The sequence below is a fragment of the Triturus cristatus genome, chromosome 4_1 (assembly GCF_964204655.1).
Source record: "Triturus cristatus chromosome 4_1, aTriCri1.1, whole genome shotgun sequence".
Taxonomy (NCBI): domain Eukaryota; kingdom Metazoa; phylum Chordata; class Amphibia; order Caudata; family Salamandridae; genus Triturus; species Triturus cristatus.
This window is the reverse complement of record NC_140585.1, coordinates 749060995-749086753: the sequence shown is the minus strand read 5'-3', so window position 1 is coordinate 749086753 and position 25759 is coordinate 749060995. Positions and strand designations below refer to the sequence as shown.

The 25759-nt window shown below is 45.8% G+C and overlaps 1 protein-coding gene across 1 annotated transcript in view; it reads right to left on the bottom strand.

The window, feature by feature from the left end:
• Positions 1 to 25759, bottom strand: part of GNPTAB (N-acetylglucosamine-1-phosphate transferase subunits alpha and beta) — a 644942-nt gene that overhangs the window by 86584 nt on the left and 532599 nt on the right. The window contains exon 17 of the mRNA XM_085653265.1: positions 19758 to 19843. Coding sequence (XP_085509391.1) covers positions 19758 to 19843 — 86 coding nt within the window. The remainder of the gene's footprint in view (positions 1 to 19757; positions 19844 to 25759) is intronic.

The window sequence follows — 25759 nt, the reverse complement described above, 5'->3', positions numbered from 1 at the left end:
TGTGGGGTAAACAGATGGCAATGGCACTGGGTGCGGCCTTACAAAATGTCCTATCTCACTGGGGGAAGACGATAACACCAACACATGTCGGGTGGCTACATAGATTGTGGGGAACTCTCAGGATGGAAAAATCTCTCTAAAATTTACAAATCCAGGGGCCTCTTTCCAAGATTTGTGGGAACCCTTTTTATCACTGTTAACCTCGGAGTTTAGGGAACTCACTTGTCCAAAATACTTAAGACTGTTGCACTTGGCAGATCCACCTCAGAGTGTACCCATTCACAGCGAGTCACCTCAGGACTTGCAGGAGCAGTCATCCCAGACCAGGGTGTGAATTGTAAAGTCTCATTGTATTTTTCTTTAGTAAGGGAGGGGGGGAGAATGTGGGTGGGGGTGGGTTTGTTGTTCTCTCTTTTAGTGTTCGAGATTTTCGCTATCTCACAACCCTTGTTAGCCCGTCAGCATGTAGCTCATAAAGCAGGGGTTGTCAAATTTACTCATTTTGCATGATGTATGTTCCACTTGAAACTAATAAAGAAATATAAAACAAAAACTCACTTTTCATAAATATATTTTTAAAACCTGATGTGGTAGTGCAATGTAATTTACAGATAGCACATTTTCCATTGAAATGGCCACAAACCTTTCCCACTAACATAGTTTTACTGTTAAAAGTATATAGTGCATAAACAATGTTTGAAAATTGGGTTTCGCCAAAAGTATTTAAAATTTGCACATCACCAAGTAAAGTGTTACGATTTGTTTTGATCCTATAAGAATTTCATAGCTAGTGAAATATATTTCAAATGTTTGAACACTTCACTTTTATACCTATTTCAGTGTTATGTTAGAAAAAAAGCCTGAAATCTTACAGCTTTTCATTTCACATGCTTTGCACAGCGTGATTGTCACACAGTTCACTTTACAAAATCCTCTAACTTCAGTCACAGAAAGTAAAGTACGTAGGAAGACAAACTGACTTTTGTCCTCTGTCTCTGAAAGCTGAACAAATGTGACAAGATAATAAGATTTAAAGGCATCTTTATGGATAATTCACTCTTTGTGGGCAAGCAGAACACCTGTTGTCAGCTCGCTGAGCAGGCTCTAAAAATAGCTCGCCCTGATTAAATGTGGCTCACCATAGCGAGTGGCCAAGTGAATTTTTGGAGCCCTGAATGATGTAGTTGAAATTCTGTTAACAAAGATTCAGCAACAGACATTAAAGATGAAAAATTGAATGAAGAACATCAGAAGAGACAATATAAACAGGGGCCCTAATATTTCGTTTACCCTCACAACAGAAGATATTGCAATGGTATCATGACAATCCCGTATCAGGCCACCCTGGCATCTGTAAGACTCGACAACTAATTCAATGACATTTTTGTTGAACCCCAAATTACACAACACGTTAAAGACTATGTGAGATCAACTAGAACATGTGCTCAGGCCATAAACGTGCACATCAAACCTGCGAGCTTGCTACAACCCTTACCTGCCGCTCAATGACCAACGTCACATACCTTGAAAGACTTGTTGATATATCAGTCTGATAAAAAAAAACAAAGGTATTCCAGTAGTAGTAGATTACTTCACTAATGCTACTCACTTTATACCTTTATGTATGGTACCCACTGCCCCTGAATTAGCATATGTTTTCAGTAAAGATATGTTTAGGTTGCACATGTTTCAGGAAATGATAATGATAAATAGAGGAATTCCGTTTCTATCTCATTTCTGGCATTAGCACAAAGATTGGTTATTTGTCATTTCAACACTACCAGTTATCGCCCACAAACGGACGGAAAGAGAAAGACTAAATGGGACATTAGAACAGTATTTGTAGTGTTATCACACAGACTGGGTGCAATTGTTAACTTTCACCAAATTTGCATTTCATAATGCTCTGCCTTCAGCCAAAGGGTTTTTACCCGTTTTACTGTTCATATAGCTATTATCCCTGAACCGGACGTTTTTGCTCCATCTAAAAATTCCACTGTACAAATCTTACTGCCAAATCTTAGTGATGAACAAAAGTCAGCCATTCAATACCCTTGGAAGGCAAAGACTGATTATAAGAAGTTTGCTAATCGTCACTGAAACCCTCATCCTTGGTATACACTGGCAATTTGCTGTCTCTTAATTCCAAGGATCTTTGCATAATGGCGACTTATCCCAAGTTTATTCTTCATTTTGTGGGTCTTTCTTACAATACAGGGCTAATAGAGGGCCGAGGACAATCAAGTCAGCCCTTCCCTCACACTGGCATATTCGCCATGTGGTCCATGTTTCTCAGGCGCAGAAGGCCCATGTACCGGTCACCACTCCACCACCTTAGGATAGGGCAGAAAACATGATGACGACTAGCAGGAGAGAAGAAGTAGCATCAGTTAAAAGGGCAACAGAAATAGTAGTCAACTCTTGGCGATAGAAGATTGGGCTTATTCCACTTCGCTCCAGTATGCAATCGCTTGACGTCACTTCACTTTTATTTATTTCCCTCCTGGGGCCTTCAGGATTTTGCGCTCTTGCCTTTCTTGCCGTTTACCATCATTGGTGGCTGAAACATTCATCTGACGCTACACAAGCTATCCATCTGGTTCTCTGGCTGTATCTGAAGTGCTCACTTGGCTCAACGCACACTACCCTGCTCAATTCTCCAGCTGTATCTGAATCTCGGTCTCAACTTCCCCTGTTATTAGACCCACTCAGTCTTGGTGGGTAAACTTGAGTTTTAAGTTGTCACCATCATCACCACTTACTGTGCAGCCCTCCTGTCATGCATGATTTGTTAGTGTTGTAACGCCGACACAGGTTGGCAGGGGTGTAGGATACACTGAGCCCATGTAGATAAAAGTTATGAGCCCGACGGCCCGTGAAGTGGGTGCCTTGATGATCAAATAAATTAGCATGGTATTTGGAACAATTTCCCACATTGTAACACGAGCAGGACACAAAAGAAGTAATGCCCATTGGACAGATAATCACCAGCAGTGTTAGGAAACTGTAGTTGGCCGGTGCTCCTGAGCGAAAAACTGAATTGATGTGTAGGGAGTGCCAACCATGAGGAGCCAGCAAAGAAGAGGGACACAGGAGTCAACCTATGTTGAGTGTAGGTGGGATTACACTACCTATAGTGAATACAACAGGTCTTGCAGACAACGCATGCACGCTGACGCCTAAAAACTAGATGGTAAATACAAGTGGACATTCGAAATCTCATCTTTTTGATCTGTGAAATGTTGGCATGGGCGAAGTGGTGTTTTGTACAGTCTGTGCTGTGGGAACTGTGGCAATAATGTGACTAGAACCTTACATTGAGGACTGTTATATTGTTACTTTTATGTTCCCTCACATTTAGCCAAGTTAAAATAGCTTGCCGTGAATATCAAACCACAGCTCTGTCGAAAAACAGCCCCTGAAGATATGCCTGCAGAGCTGCAAAGTGCAGTGGCCCTTCCAATAAACGTTGAGCAGTCGTGCTTAAAAGGGCATGTTCTGTCACATTAAAGATGTAACAGTGCTGCTTTGGGACTCTTGTTATGTCCTTATCAGATCATAGAGAAGGGCCTGTCTGTGAAAAAAAGACAAGTGTCTGAGGGTTTAAAAGCAGTACATGCCCGGTTGAACCATAAGTCACACAGAAAGGATGACTAATGCAGAACGGAAGTGACTTTTCAACAAAATTTCACATTAGTGTCAAAAAATGTATTTCCAGCTTCTTTCCCTTCTTCTTCTTAAAACATGTTTGCAACTTTTTTTTCTTATACCCTTTTCTAAGTTTTATCTAATGTGGTCCATAATTGCCTCTCGCTTTTTCTGTGGATGAATTTGTTTTACTTATCGTGTTGTCTGCCGTAGCGTTTCTTACATTGCTGACTTTCTGCTCGATGGCTAGAAAGAAAGTATCAACTATATCCTTGGTTCATTTTTCTTTCTTTGGCACTGGGTTGTGAGTACAGTTGCTACCTAATATTAGGTCTTGTAGACAAGCCTTCAGATTATCAGTTTTACAAGGATGAAATGGTGAGAGGACCCTACCATAGCTCAAAACTTTGGCCTGCAATCTGCACACAGCTCTCTGTTGAAAACTCTCAACCATCTGAGTTATATCCTACATGTTCTTAAATGGTCATAACTGAGGCCATACAATGTGTCTAGGTTGAAGAATTAACATATCTATATTAGGATAATTTTGCCGAGAAAGTATACATGGCTAGATTTGATTTTGACAGCTCGATCTGTACCAGGTGGTTAAAATATATGTGGCAGATATTAACATATCATTAAAAAATGTAATGGTCAGTTCTGGGGACAATGGAACAGCTATAGGGGAGGGATATGTGAACCCCCATTGAAAAGGGACAACACCGGTGCGATGGGTCTGATTAATGGGAAATTGAGACTAGCCTTAACAAGTGCCAGCAAGTTACCTGCCTGTCTTGTCGATGTCCTGCCACCTTTATTCTGTTATGTAAAATCACTGCATTGTCACGTTCTTCTTTCAATAAAAAGATTTATAAAAAAATAAATATGTAATGGTCATTTCAATTGAAGATGTGTTGTCTGTAATGGCAGTACACTACCACAACATGCATACTCCACGTTACCCCACTCCCCTCTACTTTGCACCACTCCACTCTACTCTGCACTACTCCACACTGAGCCAATCTACTCCACACTGCATCACTGCACTCTTATCTGCACCACTCACTCTACGCCCATCTACTTTACACCACTCCACTCTATGCCAATGCACTCTACCCCACACTACTATGCACCACTGCACTCTTCGCCACTGCACTCTACACCATTCCACGCCAATCCAGTCCACTCTACGCCACCCTCCCGCTGTTTATGTCTCGCATAAAAAAAGAAGATATAACGCGGCCGGCGCTGACTGCGTCACAGCGCTGTTCTGTTTACTTTTAGTTTCACTTCTTCACAATAAGCATTAAAAGGACAAGAAGACTAGAAGACATTTTTCATGTTACTTCTTTTTAGGTCTCACTGGCGTTGCAGCGCGAAGCACTGCCGCCAACGAGACTATTGTTGCCGTGTTTACTCCCAAGGGAGACAGACCTGGGCACCAGCCGATTCTGGTCTGGGCACGAGCCGATTCTGGTCTGTGAACGCGCTTCACAGTGGAACAGCTTGTGCACGTTAATTCCAGTTGAGTGCTCGTCTCCGGAAGACGTGCTGCGCCGATTCTGGTCTGGGCACGAGCCGATTCTGGTCTGTGAACGCGCTTCACAGTGGAACAGCTTGTGCGCGTTAATTCCAGTTGAGTGCTCGTCTCCGGAAGACGTGCTGCGCATTAATTATAGTTGAGTGCTCCAGCAGCCTGGGGCGCCTGTCGACATGCCGTGCTAATGATTACTGTGGGGTCTCATGCTGTGATAATTCTCACTTTCTGTGTTGTGATCGGGAGCAGGCGTATTACTGGCGCCACCGCCACGCCTTCATTAGTCATAAAAGCTGCATGGCAAGCGATAATTAGGGCGGCATGTTTTAGGACATTTTTAGCAATTACTTTGTTTACTTAGTGCTATTAGTGATATATTTTGTGCATCCAATGCTCTATTTAAACGTGCAGCACTGAACATTTTCAAAGAAGGCGAATCAGCGACATTCATTGGAGAAACGACCTATTTGAAGACGCTTGTTTTACTGGGGTAAGTTCTGTGAACTGTTTAGTTTGTTTACTTTATTATAGTATAACTGGCAGGGTTGGCTAAATTATGCGAGAAAAGGAAAAAAATGCAGGAGATGATGGTATGAGGCAAGTGTGGCAAATGTACAATTATGCGTACACCAGTGTTGGGCGGATGGGTTCACTGTGCTGTTGCGTCGCCTGTAGGTGTGGTTATGAGTGCATGTGACTAGCTGGCGACATGTCCTTGTACTGTTACTTGCCTTTGCACTTGTTTTTTTTTTGCATATATATATATAGCACGAACTCGACCCGAAGTTTATTGGAGCGCTTTACACGAGCACCGTATTTACATTACACATTCAGGCACGGGGATTAAGTGATTTGCCCAGAATCACAGGATGTTGATGCGACCTCGGGGCTCAAACTCTGGTTTCCAGCACCAAAGTCGGCAGTTTAGCCGACGGACCACATCCTCGCCCTTGCCCTGCTGATTTTCAGGGACGGCTGCTCTGTCTTCACAAGGGTCGGGCGAACTATGACTCCGCTGTCTGACCTGGAACAGATCTGTTAGGTGTTTGTATTAGTTTTTTTTATTTAGCGCAAACTCAATCCGTAGGTATTGGAGCACTTTACATGTATACCACATCCATTATAGAAGGACACATTCATGTTTGGTAGGTACGTGGATGTTAAGTTATTCATAACCGGCAGAGCCAAGGCTGGTCCCTCTACCTCTGTGACTCCGGTTGCTGCTTGCGCCTCGTGTATAGCTGGTTTTCCTAGTTATCTGGCGAATACAAAAGCGGGCTTTGCTGTGTTTCTGTTTAAAGGCTACACATAAGGGGCTCAACTGATCGAATTGTAACGAGCTGTCCAACACAATACCGGCAGAAGGGCTCAGTGAGACGTACACTTGTAAGGGGCAGAGGTTACACTCCCGGCAAGTCTGCCTCAGCCTTCATTCTTCCGAGGTGGATCAATTGAATACCATTGATTGGGTAGTAGTTATATCTGTTAACCGAGCGTAGAAATGGAGCAAATTTAATACGGAGGGCTAATTGAAAAGTATAATTTTTTTCCAATGTGCCAGATGAATTTGTCTTTATGTTCTTGGGACTTATAAGAATCTTGTAGTGTGTACATCAGGCGGGTCATGTGTCTTTGGAAAACTAGCACCTTTTTGTGATATTGTAGTTGCATGATAGTTTCACATTATAATAGTGGGGGCTCGGATGTCAAACCTCCTTTCCGGGTGTTGGTCCTTGCCAGCAGTCATCACCTACTGCCAAAGACCTGCTTTTTAAAATGTATATCACCTGTCCACCTCCTTCCCCTTCCGGTACCCCTCTCACTAGTGCCCTCTCTCCCTTTCGTTTTCACCCTTCCAGCCTCTCTTCCCCCGTTCTCTCTCGGTCCGCCATTTCTCTTCATGCCCCCATTTCTCTCTCCCTGTGCCCCCTTTCTCTCTCTCCCTGTACCCCCTTACTCTCCATCCCATTTTCCCGTGACCCATAGCTTTGGCTGCAGGTGAGTTGGCACAACTCCTGTGAGAGAAGTGTCTCTAGATTAGGTGGCACGTGCCCCTGCTGGGACCATGGTCAGGCGTTTGTCTGTTACACAGAAAACCACGTCTCCGTTAAACTGCAGTTTGAGAGTATTTTTGGTTATTGTGTTTATTTACTGTACCAAATGAATCATGGTGGAACCGGGAATCTTATGCTAGAGCATCCCAGGAATCCAAAAAGTAAAACTGAAAAAACACATTTTGGAGAAAAATCATGTGATGTTGCAGAAATCGCTTCATCTCTTAGTGGTGTTTAATGTAGGTTCATTTACAAACCCCAGCCATCATATAAGGTCTCTAGAATGCCTTAGACCTGGCAGAGTCTCTTGATGCCCATGAGCAACAGTAAAGAGCATGTTCACCGCTGAAGAGAGTGACCACTTCACCATTCATCCCTTTGTGCCTGCAAACAGAGCTGAATACTTCACCTTTCACCACTTTGCATCTGCAAACAGAGCTGACCACTTCACCAGCTGAACAACATTTGCACAAGCGTCGCTGACACCCCGTACTACCGATTTTTTTATTGCATATGATGCCCCAATCACTGCAAGTACATTTGTTGTGATCGGTAGTCCCTGTCCCCTGCTATACATTCCATCGTAAATTATTAGATCCTGTTTTTTGTATTTTTATTCATCCATTCACACTCTAGCTTTACTGTACAGTTGCTAGAATAGCTTATAATATGGTATAGTGTGTAATTTTTAAATAATCACTCCACTGCAAACAAAAACATTGATAAAAAACACTGCCATTTACAATGCCAGTAGCTCCAACTGCAACAAATGCGAGACCTATTGCATTGCAAATGCTTGTTTTAATAGGGTCGCTCAACTGTACATAATGTCTTATTGGTTATGTATAAGGTAACACAAATGCATATAACACTTTTTTATTATAACTTTTCAACATGCTGCACAGCAGCTATGCTGCTCAACAATATACCTTAAAGACATTGGCAAAACCAATAGCTCTGGCTAAACACTTATAGGATCACAAAGGCAAGACCTATTGGCCATGCTAATGCTAGTTTGTTTTGTAATGAACCTTCTGATTCCACCAACAAAACTACAAGATATTGTAGATCAATAGCTATGAGGGTTTTATGAGCTAGGAGCAACTTGGTATATAAGCATATTAATGTTAACAAGACAGCCAGGTCTTAATACCACAGTTGGACTGGTCCTGAAAATAAATCCATTAGTGAAATGCCCTTCCTATAATGCAGATTTATTATGACTAAAAAAGAAATATGGTCTTGAGAAAAAGATTCAATCCAATCCAATAGTAACAAATATAAGGTGGCTGGTATGTATAATATAATGCACAACGAATAGATATCAGAGGAGAGAGAAAATATTAATCTTCAGAAGTTTATACGTTTATGCTCATTATATAAACACAGACATGGTTATTTAGAGCCATCAAGAATCAATCATGGCTAAGTGAAAAATTAAAACTGTATAGCACTGGAATAAAAATACATCTGGATGTGTACTTCAACATAAAAATGTTTGCCAATTATTTACAAATGTATCTATTTAATAATAATTTTTCATACAGAGCTACCCAACTGCAAGGGGTGAAGTTATGCATCAAGTAATAAGCATTTTCATTGGGAGTTTTGTTTCTTTAAAAAAAAAAATGAGATTTAACTTCTTGGACCAATTTGGATGAAAAGCCACCTCTTTCTTTTTAGAAAAAGTTGTAAATGTAATTATGTAGTTAACATTTTTTTTTAAAGTAGTTGTAGTGATTAAAATGATAAACAGCATCACAGAATAGATGGTCTTCTAAATAAACTGGTTTAGTAGGCTGAGGTACATGAGCTAACCTTTGGAATAAGCACAATAACCACCATTCTGTTAATAGAACATACCATTTGGACCTAAATAGTTACATTATTAGGTACGACGTTTTAGCATGATATAATCAGTAAAATACGGAGGAAAATTGTTGTTGCGGCTAGAATATTAACTGGGAAAAGCAGCAAAACCTAGTACATCTTTTAGCAATAGTCAGTACCAGACAATTAAGGCCATGCGGAAATGAAACATGAAGTTGGAGTGGGTGGGCTTACTTCAGGTACACCATGTGAAGAAACAGCCACTACCAGCAGGTAAAAATAAGAACAAAGCAACAACGCTCAGGCCTGGATTCAAAAATTGCACCTTTGAGGAAATGTACACCTCTGAGTAAGCTTACCACTTTTTGATATTCACAAATTGAACTTTTGTAGTAACTTCCAGCACTACACAAGTACAACTGCTGGTACTGCAACGTCCTCACATAGAAAATAATGGAGCCAGGGGCTTAAAATACAACCCCATAGGAAATAATGTTAAATTACTTTAAATAGTTAACAATATAAATACATATGAATTAATGTTATTTGTTTTTAATATGTATGATGTAATTGTTAGACCTGTCAGCCCTTTGGGTGGTCCCTCCTCATCATTATTTATTTTGTCCCACTTTTGCCTCAAACCCTGTTTGAATTTTTCCTTTTTGGGAACCACCAGACTTTTTCGTGTTGCTACAGATTCAGGGAGCCATTTTAGCTAACCCTGAAACTTCTGTCTGAGGGCCTGAAGCACAAAATGGTGGCCACCTGTGACATCACCAGCATCCACTGGAACCTACCAGCACCTTCCAGAACATTCCAGGAGATTCCAGAACCCTGTGACCGTTGGAGGCGGTTTAGAATGTTGGGAGGTTAAGACAGAGTGTTGGCAGTTGGAGCTGGCAGTTGGCACCTGACTGGTGAAGAGAGAGGAGCACAACAGTGAAGGAGGAAGGAGTGAAGCAGCAGGGGTGGAAACTTGTGCCTGGAGTGGGGTCCATAAACCCACCCTTGATACTTGTCCCTACTGATGGATCCCAGCCTATAGCCCTGTGTGGGAAGAAGACAGAAGAAACTTATCCTAAGGACCTGGACAGCAGGAACAGGCCTTAGAACCAAGAAAGCAGCAAGATCCTGACCTGGAAACTGGTTTCCCTGGAGTCCGGCGTCGAGTAGCCTGAGACCTGGAGCCCGAGGTGGAGAAGCGGCGCTGACTGAAGTAGCAGACGTCGTACCCGGAGCCGCCTGAGGTCGTGAGAGGGCGCCGACGGAGGTCGTGAGGAATACCAGAGGTCGAGGAGGGAGTGAACCGAGGTCGAGCGAGCGGCGTCATCGGAGGAGTGAAGTCCGCCCTCCGGAGTCGTCGGAGACCGAGGTAGAGGAGCACCGGAGGTCGGGAGTGAGGATCGCACTCCGGAGTCGCCCGGAACCTGTGTGGAGGAGCACCGGAGGTCGGGGGTGAGGATCGCACCCCGGAGTCGCCGGAAGTCGACATCGAGGCCAGGCCGGCCGACGTCATCGGAGCCGAGAGCGCCATCGGACCGGAGCCGCCCGAAGTCGACATCGTGAAGAGACTGCCCGACGCCGTCGAATCGGAGGTCGAGATCGAACCGAGGCCACCGACATCGGACCGGAACCGCCTACCGGCGTCGTCAAAGAACTGACATTGTGCCGAGGCCGCCGAGACCGAACCGGAACCGCCTCACGGCGTCGACACGACTCCAGCGGCGTCGGAACATCAGAAAAAGGGCAGTAAGTGGAGTAGAGGGCGCCTAAGGCCCTGTGGAGACCTGAGAGACTGCTCTAAGGGGCTAGGGAGGTGCTGAAACCCACCTGACTGTGCCTGGGGTGAACTGGGACTAACCTAGAGAGGTTGTGTGGAGAGAGAAAGCCAGGGCACTGGTATTCCCCCCTTGGATCTACCTCAGATTAGGCCTCAGCCTTGTCCCAGCCAGGGAGTAGCCCCCCTCAAGCCTTCCACAACCCTACAAGCTGTGCCTGGGCCATATCAGCCCTTAAGAATTGAAGTGTCATCTGATTATATGAGGGTTGCTGTATACTTTTAATTATTTATTGGGGATACTGTATTTATTGAGTTTTTACCTATTTATTGCTGCACTATATTTATAGGTCCACAGGACTTGTTGGTGTACAATATTTATTGGTACAGTATTTATTGCCTCAAAGTATTTAATTGTCTGTATATATTGCACTTGTATTTATGCCCTGTTATTTATGATCACCCCTATTTATTTCATCAAACAGCCAATATTTATTTGACCTGCACTAATTGAAACTTGTATATTGTGATTGACCTATTTATTTTTCCAATCAGCAACTAAGAGAAAAAGATAAAGAAAGAATATTTTCATAATTTTTACGGTGTAGAGTCGTTTTTGGAACGGATGCACGCATGGTTATTGTATGGGTATATTGTATGCTTAGCACGGCGCCTGTTTCCTGACCACTCGAGCCAAGCTACCACAGTGTGTCCGGAAGACCACCACCACCCCTTCTAGTGTGGGAGTGGTTTTCCAACATAAATTGGTGTTCAGCGGTGGGATAGAGCTGTGCCTACATATACTCAACAATAACTGTGGGTAGTCCATAGGCCTACACCGGGAGTTTTCTCACAGCGGCCTTCCTAATTGTGGGTTTTTGTTTTTTTCCAAATTTACTCTGGTGGTGGGAGGAGGTATTATTAAAGGTACCCCCCTGCATTGTTACTGCACAAAACCTGTCCTCTAACCTGAGTGGGCAAGATGGAGTTTGTACTAGAAAATCTAGAAACGTACACTGTGGCCCAACTCAGGGAGTTTTGCCAGCGGGAGGGGGTGTACTGTCCCCCAGGAGCAAAGAAGGGTGCACTCCAAACCAGCTTAAGGGCTTGGGGGGAGGCACGCCGAGAAAGCAAGGCTGAGGAGGAAGACAGGGATGGAGAGCCTGACCCCGAGGGGGCTGAGATGTACCAACCTGAGGTGGGGAACCTGTCAGCAGGGCCCAGGACACTTTCTAGGAAGGGCAGCACTGTCTCTAGTGGGGGCTTATCCGAAGTGGAGTTAGCAGATCGGAGGGAGAAAAGACAGCTCACATGGGACTTAGCAAAGCTGGAGAAGGAGAAGGAGGAACAGAGGATGGCTCATGAGACGGAGAAACAGAAGATGGCTCATGAGATAAGACTGAAAGAGATAGAGCTTCAGATCTTAAGAATTGGGGCACCAACTGTTCCTAATGGTGGCAGCAAAGACCAAGAAATCACCAGGGAATCCAAACCTTACCTGCCAAAGGACATAGTAGCTAGCTATGGGGCGGGTGACGACATCGCCAAGTGGCTAGCAGCCTATGAGGTCTCGTTGAGGGCCCATGGGGTTCCAGTGAAGTATTGGGGAGGAGGATTGTATAGGTACATGCCTCCAGCTGGTAGGGATGCTTTATTGGCCCTCGAAGAGGATGAGCAGACCCACTACCCCACCATGAAACTGGCGCTCATCAGAAAGTTTGGACTAACACCTGAAAAGTACAGACAGAAGTTCAGGGGTAGTCACAAACTGGGCACACAGAATTGGGTGGACTTCCTGGACTATGCAAAGAAGGCACTGGAAGGTTGGATTCAGGGCAGTGAAGTAAGGAACTACGAGGAGCTGTTTGACCTAGTACTGAAGGAACACCTACTCGAGAAATGTTTCCCTGAACTGCGGCAACACCTGGTGGATAGCAAGCTGACCAGTCCCCGGAAGCTTGCTGAGGAGGCGGACATTTGGGCTAGTACCCGGGTGTCCACAAGGGGGACTGGAGGGGATACTCAAAAGGCCGGACAGGGCGCCCCCCAGAAGAAAGAGGGGGGGGAAAAGAAAAAGGAGTTCTCCAAAGGCCCCCAAAATAACTTCCAAGGGAAGGGAACAGGATTCACCTCTAAGGCTAACCCACCCAGAAACCCTAATCCTGGCCAGAGTCAGCAGCCAAGGGTTGTCCATTGCTACGAGTGCGGTGGCGTTGGACACTATAAAGGAGATCCGAAGTGTCAGAAACGATCACCCCCTCCCACTGGAGGAAAGCCCCCCGGAGTAGCTAGTGTAGTGCTCGGGGAGGAGATGCCCTTAACTAAGGGAAGGGAGTGGGCGGGTGTCACTCTAGTGTCCCTGGGAGAACGGGAGATGGTTCCTAAGATCCAGGTGCCCGCAAATACCGCAAAGTATGGGCAGTGGATCACCATCAACGGCCAAAGAGGGGAGGCTCTGAGAGACACAGGAGCCAGTATGACTATGGTGCGTAGCCAGCTGGTGTCTCCAGAGCAGGTAATTCCCGATGTACTCCACCCAGCCGCGATGGCTGACGGCAGAACAGGTCACTATCCCGTGGCCGAGGTTCCCTTTGAATGGGGGGGGGTTGCAGGTTCACTTCGAGTTGCCGTAAGCCCTGCCGTGCCAGTCGATTGTCTGCTGGGCAATGACATGGAGCACAACGCTTGGAAGGAGGTGGAATACCGGACTCACACCGAGATGCTGGGTACACCTGACTGGGCCTGTGTTAGCACAAGGTCCGAGACTACCCGAAGAGGGAGTTCATTCCGGCTGGAGCCTGGAACAAAGGCCCAGCCAGCTGCCAGTCAAGGGAAGAACCGAGGACAGGAGGAGCCTGCCTCGGCGTCTCCACCCCGTAGGACGGATAGGCCACCGGAGGTGGTGGGCCAGGAGTCTGCGGAGGGGGACGTTACCAACCTGGAGGACTTACCCATCCCGGCCGAGTGGCACGTGGAGGGAGGCCCGTCCAGGGAGGAATTCTGCCAGGGCCAGAGGGAGTGCCCTACCCTTGAGGGGCTGAGGCGACAGGCCGAAGCCCAGGCAGCAGGGAACGTTGAAGGGAACTACAGTGTTTACTGGGAGGATGGCCTCCTCTACAGTGAACCCAAGGCACCCCTACATGGATCGTCACGAGCCTTGGTAGTTCCTCAACGTTATCGAGCCTTCCTTCTGGAGTTGGCTCACGAGATACCATTGGCAGGACACCTGGGGCAAGACAAGACCTTCGCCCGTCTTGTCCCACACTTTTATTGGCCTCAGATGAAAGTGTCGTCCGATACCTACTGCCGGACATGTGTGTCTTGCCAAGCCAGTGGGAAAACAGGGGTGAAGCTGAAAGCTCCCCTGGAACCACTTCCTGTCGTTAGCACCCCCTTTGAAAGGGTGGGCATCGACATTGTGGGTCCATTAGATCCACCAACTACAGCTGGTCACAGGTTCATCCTGGTTCTGGTGGATCATGCCACACGGTACCCAGAGGCAATACCTCTGAGGACCATAACAGCACCTGTTGTGGCTAGGGCCCTGATGGGAATCTTTACCCGAGTGGGTTTTCCCAAGGAAGTTGTGTCCGACAGGGGGACCAACTTCATGTCAGCATATATGCGGGCAATGTGGAAGGAGTGTGGAGTGACCTACCGGTTCACAACTCCTTACCACCCCCAGACCAATGGTCTGGTGGAGAGGTTTAACAAAACCTTAAAAGGCATGATCAGAAGTCTGCCTGAAAGCCTGCGGAGGAAATGGGACGTCCTCCTACCCTGTTTACTCTTTTCTTACAGGGAAGTGCCACAGAAGGGAGTGGGCTTCAGCCCCTTCGAGCTTCTGTATGGGCACCCTGTACGTGGACCTCTCAACCTGGTGAGAGACGGATGGGAAAGAACTCCCAGAAAGCTTCCCCAGGATGTGGTGAGCTACATGCTGGCCTTCCGGAGCCAAATGGCTAAGTTGTGGAAGCAAGCTTCTGACAACTTGGAAGCCAGCCAAGCAGTAATGAAGGCGTGGTATGACCACAACGCTCACCCGGTGGAGTTGGAGCCTGGCCAGAAGGTGTGGGTGATCGAACCAGGAGAGCTTAGTGCCCTTCAGGATCGCTGGTCAGGACCCTTTGAGGTGTTGGAGAAGAAGGGTAAGGCTACCTACTTGGTGGACCTGAAGACCCCTCGTCAGCCCCTGCGGGTGCTGCATGCCAACCACCTCAAACCCCACCACGAGAGGCCCGAAGTCATCTTGATGATGGTGACTGACGGAGGAGAGGACGTGGAAAGCGAGCCTCTCCCTGATCTGTTTGCGTCTCAGGAAAAGGATGGGTCGGTGGAGGGAGTGATTCTCTCCCCATCTCTAACTCCTGAACAGCAGGAGGACTGTCGCCAGGCCCTGGGGCAGTACTCTGCGTTGTTCTCCCTTGTCCCGGGTAGGACTCACCTGTGCGTCCATGACGTGGACACAGGAGACAGCCCACCTGTGAAGTCCAAGATCTACCGGATGTCAGACAAGGTGAAGGCCAGCATTCATAGTGAAGTCACTAAGATGCTGGAGCTAGGAGTGATTGAACCTTCTAGCAGCCCCTGGTCCAGTCCGGTGGTGTTAGTACCGAAAGCTGCACCACCGGGTGCCCAACCAGAACTGAGGTTCTGTGTGGACTACCGGGGACTGAATTCAGTGACAAAGACTGATGCACATCCGATCCCTAGGGCGGATGAATTAATTGACCGGCTGGGAGCTGCCCAATATCTAAGTACCTTTGACCTTACCTCTGGGTACTGGCAGATCTCTTTGACTGATGGAGCAAGGGAAAGGTCAGCCTTCTCCACGCCCAATGGCCACTACCAGTTCTGTGTGATGCCCTTTGGGCTCAAGAACGCACCTGCCACGTTTCAGCGCCTGGTAAACCAGATCCTCACCGGAATGGAGAGTTTCTCTGCTGCTTATCTGGATGACATAGCCGTCTTCAGTAGCAGCTGGGAGGATCACTTGCGTCACCTGCAAGCTGTTCTCCAGGCCCTGAGACAAGCTGGATTGACGATCAAGGCCAGCAAGTGCCAGATCGGGCAGGGGTCGGTAGTGTACCTTGGACACTTGGTGGGTAGGGGAACGGTGCAACCCCTCCAGGCGAAGATCGAGGCCATCATGGCCTGGGAACCCCCCAAGACACAGACTGAGGTCCGAGCATTTTTGGGCCTCACGGGATACTATCGCCGCTTCGTGAAGGGGTACGGTACCATCGTAGCCCCTCTCACGGAGCTCACGTCCAAGAAACAACCTCGACGGGTAGTCTGGACGGAGGCTTGTCAGCAAGCCTTTGAGAAATTGAAGAAAGCCATGTGCGAGGCCCCGGTCTTAAGGGCCCCAGACTTTTCCAAGAAGTTCATTGTCCAGACAGATGCATCAGAACATGGCATTGGGGCAGTGTTATCGCAACTCAACGAAGAGGGTCTGGATCAACCCGTGGTCTTCCTATCCAGGAGACTACTTCCCAGGGAACAGAAGTGGAGTGCAATAGAGCGTGAAGCCTTTGCAGTGGTATGGGCTCTGAAGAAGTTGCGGCCATACCTGTTTGGCTCGCACTTCCTGGTTCAGACCGACCACAGACCCCTTCGTTGGCTGATGCAAATGAAGGGGGAGAATCCCAAGTTGTTGAGGTGGTCTATTTCCCTACAGGGGATGGACTTTCAGGTGGAACATCGGCCTGGAGTGGACCACGCCAATGCAGACGGTCTCTCAAGGTATTTCCGCCTTAGTGATGAGAACTCCCAAGGGGTTGGGTAGCTCTCCCCACTTTCAGCTGGGGGGGACGCGTGTTAGACCTGTCAGCCCTTTGGGTGGTCCCTCCTCATCATTATTTATTTTGTCCCACTTTTGCCTCAAACCCTGTTTGAATTTTTCCTTTTTGGGAACCACCAGACTTTTTCGTGTTGCTACAGATTCAGGGAGCCATTTTAGCTAACCCTGAAACTTCTGTCTGAGGGCCTGAAGCACAAAATGGTGGCCACCTGTGACATCACCAGCATCCACTGGAACCTACCAGCACCTTCCAGAACATTCCAGGAGATTCCAGAACCCTGTGACCGTTGGAGGCGGTTTAGAATGTTGGGAGGTTAAGACAGAGTGTTGGCAGTTGGAGCTGGCAGTTGGCACCTGACTGGTGAAGAGAGAGGAGCACAACAGTGAAGGAGGAAGGAGTGAAGCAGCAGGGGTGGAAACTTGTGCCTGGAGTGGGGTCCATAAACCCACCCTTGATACTTGTCCCTACTGATGGATCCCAGCCTATAGCCCTGTGTGGGAAGAAGACAGAAGAAACTTATCCTAAGGACCTGGACAGCAGGAACAGGCCTTAGAACCAAGAAAGCAGCAAGATCCTGACCTGGAAACTGGTTTCCCTGGAGTCCGGCGTCGAGTAGCCTGAGACCTGGAGCCCGAGGTGGAGAAGCGGCGCTGACTGAAGTAGCAGACGTCGTACCCGGAGCCGCCTGAGGTCGTGAGAGGGCGCCGACGGAGGTCGTGAGGAATACCAGAGGTCGAGGAGGGAGTGAACCGAGGTCGAGCGAGCGGCGTCATCGGAGGAGTGAAGTCCGCCCTCCGGAGTCGTCGGAGACCGAGGTAGAGGAGCACCGGAGGTCGGGAGTGAGGATCGCACTCCGGAGTCGCCCGGAACCTGTGTGGAGGAGCACCGGAGGTCGGGGGTGAGGATCGCACCCCGGAGTCGCCGGAAGTCGACATCGAGGCCAGGCCGGCCGACGTCATCGGAGCCGAGAGCGCCATCGGACCGGAGCCGCCCGAAGTCGACATCGTGAAGAGACTGCCCGACGCCGTCGAATCGGAGGTCGAGATCGAACCGAGGCCACCGACATCGGACCGGAACCGCCTACCGGCGTCGTCAAAGAACTGACATTGTGCCGAGGCCGCCGAGACCGAACCGGAACCGCCTCACGGCGTCGACACGACTCCAGCGGCGTCGGAACATCAGAAAAAGGGCAGTAAGTGGAGTAGAGGGCGCCTAAGGCCCTGTGGAGACCTGAGAGACTGCTCTAAGGGGCTAGGGAGGTGCTGAAACCCACCTGACTGTGCCTGGGGTGAACTGGGACTAACCTAGAGAGGTTGTGTGGAGAGAGAAAGCCAGGGCACTGGTATTCCCCCCTTGGATCTACCTCAGATTAGGCCTCAGCCTTGTCCCAGCCAGGGAGTAGCCCCCCTCAAGCCTTCCACAACCCTACAAGCTGTGCCTGGGCCATATCAGCCCTTAAGAATTGAAGTGTCATCTGATTATATGAGGGTTGCTGTATACTTTTAATTATTTATTGGGGATACTGTATTTATTGAGTTTTTACCTATTTATTGCTGCACTATATTTATAGGTCCACAGGACTTGTTGGTGTACAATATTTATTGGTACAGTATTTATTGCCTCAAAGTATTTAATTGTCTGTATATATTGCACTTGTATTTATGCCCTGTTATTTATGATCACCCCTATTTATTTCATCAAACAGCCAATATTTATTTGACCTGCACTAATTGAAACTTGTATATTGTGATTGACCTATTTATTTTTCCAATCAGCAACTAAGAGAAAAAGATAAAGAAAGAATATTTTCATAATTTTTACGGTGTAGAGTCGTTTTTGGAACGGATGCACGCATGGTTATTGTATGGGTATATTGTATGCTTAGCACGGCGCCTGTTTCCTGACCACTCGAGCCAAGCTACCACAGTGTGTCCGGAAGACCACCACCACCCCTTCTAGTGTGGGAGTGGTTTTCCAACAGTAATTATAAAATATTTAATAATCTATTTCGAATCTAGAAAATAACGTACCAATAAAAGTTATGGATTCTTAATAACTTTTATTGTTACATAATTTTTTTGATTCAGTTTAGGTACATATATTCAAATAAAAATAGGTAAAAAAAATAGTACATATTTACTAATTATAAAATGTAATATTTCATAAGCAACCCGAGCCTGTGGGTGTGGGAGGAACATTTTGGGCAAAAATGGTGGGGGAGGCAACACAGGCAGTGGGCAAAGGAGCATCATAGAGGGCTGGCGGGACCTGAATCAACATAGGAAGCCAGAAGCAACACAGAGGGTTTGGTTGGGCGGGAAACTATGGAGAGCTTGGGAGGCAAATAGGAGAGAGGGAGAGCACTGTGGAGCACAGAAGAGAAATATGTGGAGCTGGAAGGGGGAGAAGCACACTGGTAAGAAAGCAACACAAGTAGAGGGGAACACATGAGGGTAAGTGCATCATAGAGGGGCGGAAGAAGCACACAGGCAAAAGAAAGCAGCGTGGAGATGGGGAAGAGAGGACAATAGTGAAACAGCTGGAAAACACAGGCACTCTTACTGAGTGCTTAAAAAAGAAAACAGTAGTGCCTCAAAATGCGAGCAGTGCAAGAACACCATAATGCGTACATGCTCCAGTGGTGGGATAAACACAAGAAGCGGAAGAAAAGCCCACATACATTAACAAATAAGAAACAAGCAAATGAGAGTAACAATGAAGCCAACCAATGGTAAACAATGGGCAAACTCTAAACTCCATGTCAGCTAACATGTCTCAACAAATAGACCATGCCTCAGTTAGGAGGGAGGAGCTAAAAATGCATAAGCAACAACATGTTGCATTGCTATAACTAACCTAATAGCAGTGTGTATTATGGCCAAATCCTTCTTAACCACAGTCTCCGTCTAAACTCTAATGGACAGGGACATCACGGCGTGAGGTGGCGTTAAAACAACAATAAGAATTGGTCGAGCAGCATTGCATCCCTTAACTCCGTGCAATTGTTCCAAAATCTAAAGATCATTTTCATATAAAACTTACTATATAGGTAACAAGCAATTCATATTTACGTAAAAACATCAGTTATTAAAAAAAATGGAACATACCTGTATTTGTGTTTATCTTTGTAAGCTTTCCGGATTCGATCAGTTACAGGTTTACAATTGATTACTAGCTGTTTACTTACTGGAGGCTGAAACACAATTACAGTATTGGAAATATATTTACTTTTTATTTTATTTAAATACAAATATTACAACAATAAATACATTTGAAAAGAACAATTGTTGTCACATCTATTCATGAATAATAAAAAATAAATACTGTCAGAAAGTTTAGTACAGATCCCCCAAAAATATCTATAAATCCAAAGTCTCACAGAAAGGCTAGAAATAAAATATTCTAACAAAAAGGCAAAATGGGCGTATAGGATGGGTTAGGTATCTAGATAAAATCAATTATACAGATCTATAACGAGAAGCTTCATAATACATGCTACATGTATCAATGCTAAATTGCTACTACAAATGTTGCATGTTCATGAGAAGGTGCAAAATAGTGTTAAGAAGCCAATTTTTTGTGAACGCTCAGCAACGAAGTATGCATCACCATTTAAATAATACTGTAAATGTCATTTCCCAAAAAATTGCAACCAAAATATAACAACCCTACCAGCATAATACCAAATGAACAACTCTATGATGCACTACATTAACACTCATAAAAGTACATAAAGAAAAATGTGTATCTTGTCGTTTTTGCTTATTGCTTAACCATTGCACCAATTTTTAACAGCACATATTTGGAGACGAATACATGCCTCAATGAGGAGGTTATTATACATCGCCTGGATGAGTTTTGTCTGGTTCGGTGTCATGAATCTCTTACGTGGAGACTGCCTTGCCAGTCAGTGGTGGACTGCCTTGCCAATCTGCAGTAGGATGTGCTACTGTTGGGAATACTGCTGAGGGTAACTATGTTGAGGTTGAAGGGAGGGCTGGTATTTGTAGGACAGGAAGTTCCTTCTGTAAGAGAACTGGCCCCTCATTCTGCACCACAAAGGGGGTGAAAGATGAGTTGTTGTAAAACTCCCAGAGAACTCTGGTTTAAAAGGATGTTGCCTTGAGACATCCTTGCCTCCTTAAGATGGCCGTGTCAATGATTTCAGACGATGTTCTCCCACTCTCTTATACAATCGCCTTTGCTTCATTCTTCTTGTCCTCTGGTAGAAACTCTAGATAAGCTCATCGATCAGGCCACATTTGTCTGTTGTATCACCCTAATATGGTTAGAGCATTAGGTTCTCTAACGGTGGTAGCCGCCATCGTAGAAAATCTTTTCCCACATTATCCAGGCGATACCCTCCATGTCAGTTGGAGTGTAACAAATTGAGATAGAGTTTCTCTAATGTCTTCTAGCAGCCTGCATAACCAATGAATCCGGTCATGACTGCCCAAAAAGGCAAGCTGGTGGTTCGTCTGGGGCTTTGCACTTATTGCCCAATTGGGTCACAATGGCAGCCACGTAGTTGCCTGCAGCCACCGTTGCTGGTTTGTTCATTACTTCCAGGACCTCAGGCCATATGTTGTCTATAATGATTATTGTCTTAAAGGATTTGCGTGCTGGCTTCTTTAAATCCTACAGAAATCAGTTTGCCTGACTGAGGGAATGGGAAGATCAACCTCTTGGACGCTTTCTCCAAAAGAGCATAAAGCCATGAATGTCTTCCGGAGGGGAGCTCACAGCTGGTGGATGAGGGGGAGCTGACAGAGGTGCCACATAATCATTCCAGTGCAGTCCAGCATCCGCTGGTGGATCCTTGGTTATTTTATTCACTTCCAATTCGCCATGTTAAGAATAAGCTTCCTGAATGTTTATAGGCGGCACTGTTCTGAGTGGTGCAACACGTCTTGATTACAGACCTGGACTCCTTAAAGAATGGACTAGATGAGATGTATGAGGAGCAGTTGTGTATTGGGGAGCACAAATCTGTTCTGGAAGTACAGAACAACCACCAACTCTTGCTGTAATCATCACATGCACCATAAGACGACTACTCCGCACAGGTCTCCCTAGATCTGGATTTTGTAGCATCTGGTTGATCCTTTAAAGAAATGTCTTCCTCTATATAGTCATCATCATCCTCATGACATGTCACATGTAGTTGTGCAGGAGTGCATGCAAGACCAAAAGGACCTACATCCTCAGAGACAAACATCCAGTAAGTAGGCGGAAGAGGCGAGACCTTGCTGGGAGAAGTTTGTTCAGGCAGTATAGAAACCAGTATTCTCTTCTCTGCAATTAGAATAATGTTTGATTGAGAAAGGTTCTAGGCTCTGATGATGAAGCCATCATTGTCAGTACAGTTGACAATGTCGTCGTCAACTGTGCTGGTTCCTTAGATGGTATAAATGTCGACGACAATGTTATCGCTGTTGATGTTCTCTACTACAAAGCAGCTGTCATTATCATCGTCGAAGATGCTCTCCTTGATGAAGGTTTCGACAATGGTTTCTCTGATGACTAGTCTTGGTGACAATGGGTCAATTGACACCTTCTGTATGTCAGAACTAAGAATAAACTTTAATGAAGCAGTAGAAGGCTACGACCTGGTTTTCTCAAGCCTTGTTGAAGAGGATGAATCATTTTCTTTCATGGAGTTTCCTACCTTTGAGGCAGGTTTCTTATTCGAATGCTTCTTTTCTTGGCCTTTGTGGATCTTTTTGGAGGGCTTCTGAAAAGATTTTGTTTCTAAAGGCGTTCGTTTTTTGGGAGGAGATGCTCCCTCGCCTTCATCTGTAAAGGATGGATTTTCCTTTGCTTTAAATGTTTGGAGCCAAACTAGTAGTTTGTCAACTCTATCTTTGGGAGTTTTTGCAGAAAAAGTATGGCAGTACCTGCAGTCCTTGGCTTCATGAGAACAGTGAAGGCAGTAGAGCCATTTATTATGACAGTCTTCAGAGTTGAGCCTAAGCTTTCCACAGGAGGCACAAGGTCTGGAAATACCCTTTTTAGAAGCCTCTGAGATACTTTGCTGTCAGAACTAACACTCAAAAATGTTTTAATAAACGTTTAGTCTTTTGAGGTTCAAAAGTTGACAAAGAATTTGCTTTGAAGAATAATAAACTGAAAGAGCTCAGGGAGACTCCCTTCACTCGATATGTGGTAAGAAATCTGAGGGATGGAGGCCCTTGAGTGGAAGAGCTGCTTCCTGATTGGCTTAACCTTGGTTCTTCTTAAAATTATGTGAATTGGTTAACAATGTCACTTTATTTAAGCAGGATTGTACAATGCTTTCCAACATACTGCTAGTTATAATTATCGTGGACTCCCACCTTGACGACAGGGAGGATTCAACTGTATGAATCTATGAAAGACTCAATACTGGAGAAAAAATGTGTTACGTTGCCTGCATAAAGGAGCAGATAGAAGTGTTTCTTATAGAGTGCAGGTGGAAGAAAGGTTGCTTAAATAAATGGAGAAGAGGGGCTAGAGGCACTAAAAACACATATTAAATGTTATAAGTTTCAATCTTTTTGGGAAATTCTCTTGTTAGTTCATATAAAAATTTGGGTCCACATAGTTGCCTGCAGGGTGATTATAAGCTCCAGCAGGCGAAAAAGGTTTCTCAGATTTTAAATTTCTAGCCCTTATGTAGCATGGTTCACCATATCAAAGGCTGATATGAAATCTACATTTGTGGTGTATATTGGCATTTACTTACTTGCCACATATCTTTTCCGTAATGACTGGAAGGACAAAATGTTTTTGTTTCCGGAACAGTTAGGATGGAATCCATACTGCTTTAAAGAGTCTCTCTTGCTTCTCACAGCCCAAGGTTAAAGGAAACCCATCAGATATTTTGAAAAGAGCAGTCTGTCTGTGGGTCCAAGGATCTTCAATTGAGCCATTTTCATGTATACGGATGGTAATGCTACCTCTCTTAGACTGGCGACTACTGCCTGAGGTAGAGGAATCCTAGCTCATTTTTCCAGCGCTGTCTTTTTTTCCAATTAATTATTATGGATTTATTTGTTTTCATATAAACAGCAGCATGAACTGTAACAACAATACAGAAAAAAAAGAAAAATGTATAAATTAAAAAACTTTGAGGATCCGTCAGGTTTCTATCAGGCTCAAAACATCAGTATTGCATGTGATATAGCAGTCTACGCACTCTTCATTTATCGCCCACATGCACATATTTGCAACTTCAGAATAAAGTACAGTGAGAGTGCTAATGGTGCAGTATTAAACATTAGCAGCCAGGAGGATCCCCACTCATGATCTAGCCAGGAGACCTGTAGAGATGATGATATATTGGCTCTCAAACATATCAATACCTGTGCACTAGCATGATCAGTTTATCAATCCTGGTGGATACCCTAAATCCTCCTCTTTGAGTAGTGGAACCCATCAGTTTCAGAAATTGCAATATTCCTCTCCACTCCGATTCATGCTTGTTTAACTCGCAGTTTTTTGGTAGGCGCTGCAGTTGAATCACATGGGGGATTTTGGAGTGAGCTGCGTGGCGAGCGGGAGTGTGCGCAAAGCACAAAAGCGCATAAGCAGTGAGACAATGGAGAAGGCTGCAGGAGGGCAGGTTAAGGCACTCCGCTTTAGGCTTAGAAAAACTGTGTGGTGAGGAGCACAGCCCAAGCAGCGCACATAGAAGAGTGTGCAGAGGAACAGCCTAAAAAGCTAAGGGAGTCATTTCGTCAATTCCCTAAATACCCTCTCCTGGTGCGGAGGGAAAATGCTTAAGGGAAACCTGACCAAATCAAGGAGACAGGAGATCTCACCAATTCCTTTTTTACAAAAATTAACTTTGGACCTTACCCCCAACCTCATTGGGAGAGGGGACGCGGCAAAAAACCAGGCCAAAGATCGAGCAGGGATGTCCCCACCAACAGGCCAGAAGGATCGAGTTGAGCAAGAAGACACCCCCCATTTGATAACCATCAAAGAAGCACAAAAGTCAATAGCCAAGGCCCTGATATGGCAAGCATCTGAAATGGAGGTCCAAGTTGACCTTCTTCAATCAATAGCCCAATGTCTTGTGAATCAGGGCCACAAATTGGAAGAATTGGAGGCAATAATCAATTGTAATCAGGCAATGATAGCTTGTACTAGTTCATGTGCCGACATAATAGAAAAGTGGGCTGAGCTGCCGAAAATATTGGGGGATATAGTGGCACTAATCAAGAGCAGAGGCGAATCATCAAAGACACCAGAAACAATTGAATCGCTGGCAAAGTGTAATCACAAAGTGGTGACCAATGGAGAACACAGCCGAGCGAAGGATATGGAAACAAAAGACAGAGAAAATTAGCACAACAGCCTAGAGACCCTGACACCCCTGACAAAGAGTGATACAGAGGAAACTCCGGCAAGTCCAGTCACAAAGGAAGTCGAAGAGCAGAAAGTGACCTTGGAGGGGGAAATAGGAACTAGATCAGAGGCACCCCTTACAAGGAGGGCAGAGAAAAAGCTGAAGAAATAGCCAAAGAGATCAAAAATAAAAAGTAGAGCTATCCTGCCGGCAATGCTGAACAGCCATAGATGCGAGAAGAAAAATAACTCACTGCCACCCTACCTGATTTTTAATTTCAAACAGTAGATTAAGAGCCAGCGCTTACCGGCAGATAAAGAAAAGGCAGAAGAAAGAGAAAGAGATGGTATGACACAACAAGGCAGGGTTCATGAGGACCAGGTGGACCAGGTCGACCTACCACACCCAGCAGAGTTAACATCAACGGCTGCCCAGGTGACAACAATCAGGATCAGCATGGGTAAGGAGGTTGGCACCACACAAATAAGGCTTTATGATCTACTGGAACTGTAGGGTCATAAAGGCCCTATGGAGCACACTACATTTCCACTGATGGAGCAAAAAGCAAGCCGTTTGGGAAACAACAACAGGGCGGAAGATGAACAAAACTGGCGAAACTCGATCAACCCCCCCACAGTTTGAGATCACGCAGCAAGTGCAATGGGGGGGCCACACAAACAAAAAATCTTGTGGAAGCACCCACATTATACGAGGTGGCGCTCACCCCATGGTCCCACATGGAAGGCCCTCACGACATCTTAAACAGAACTAATATCC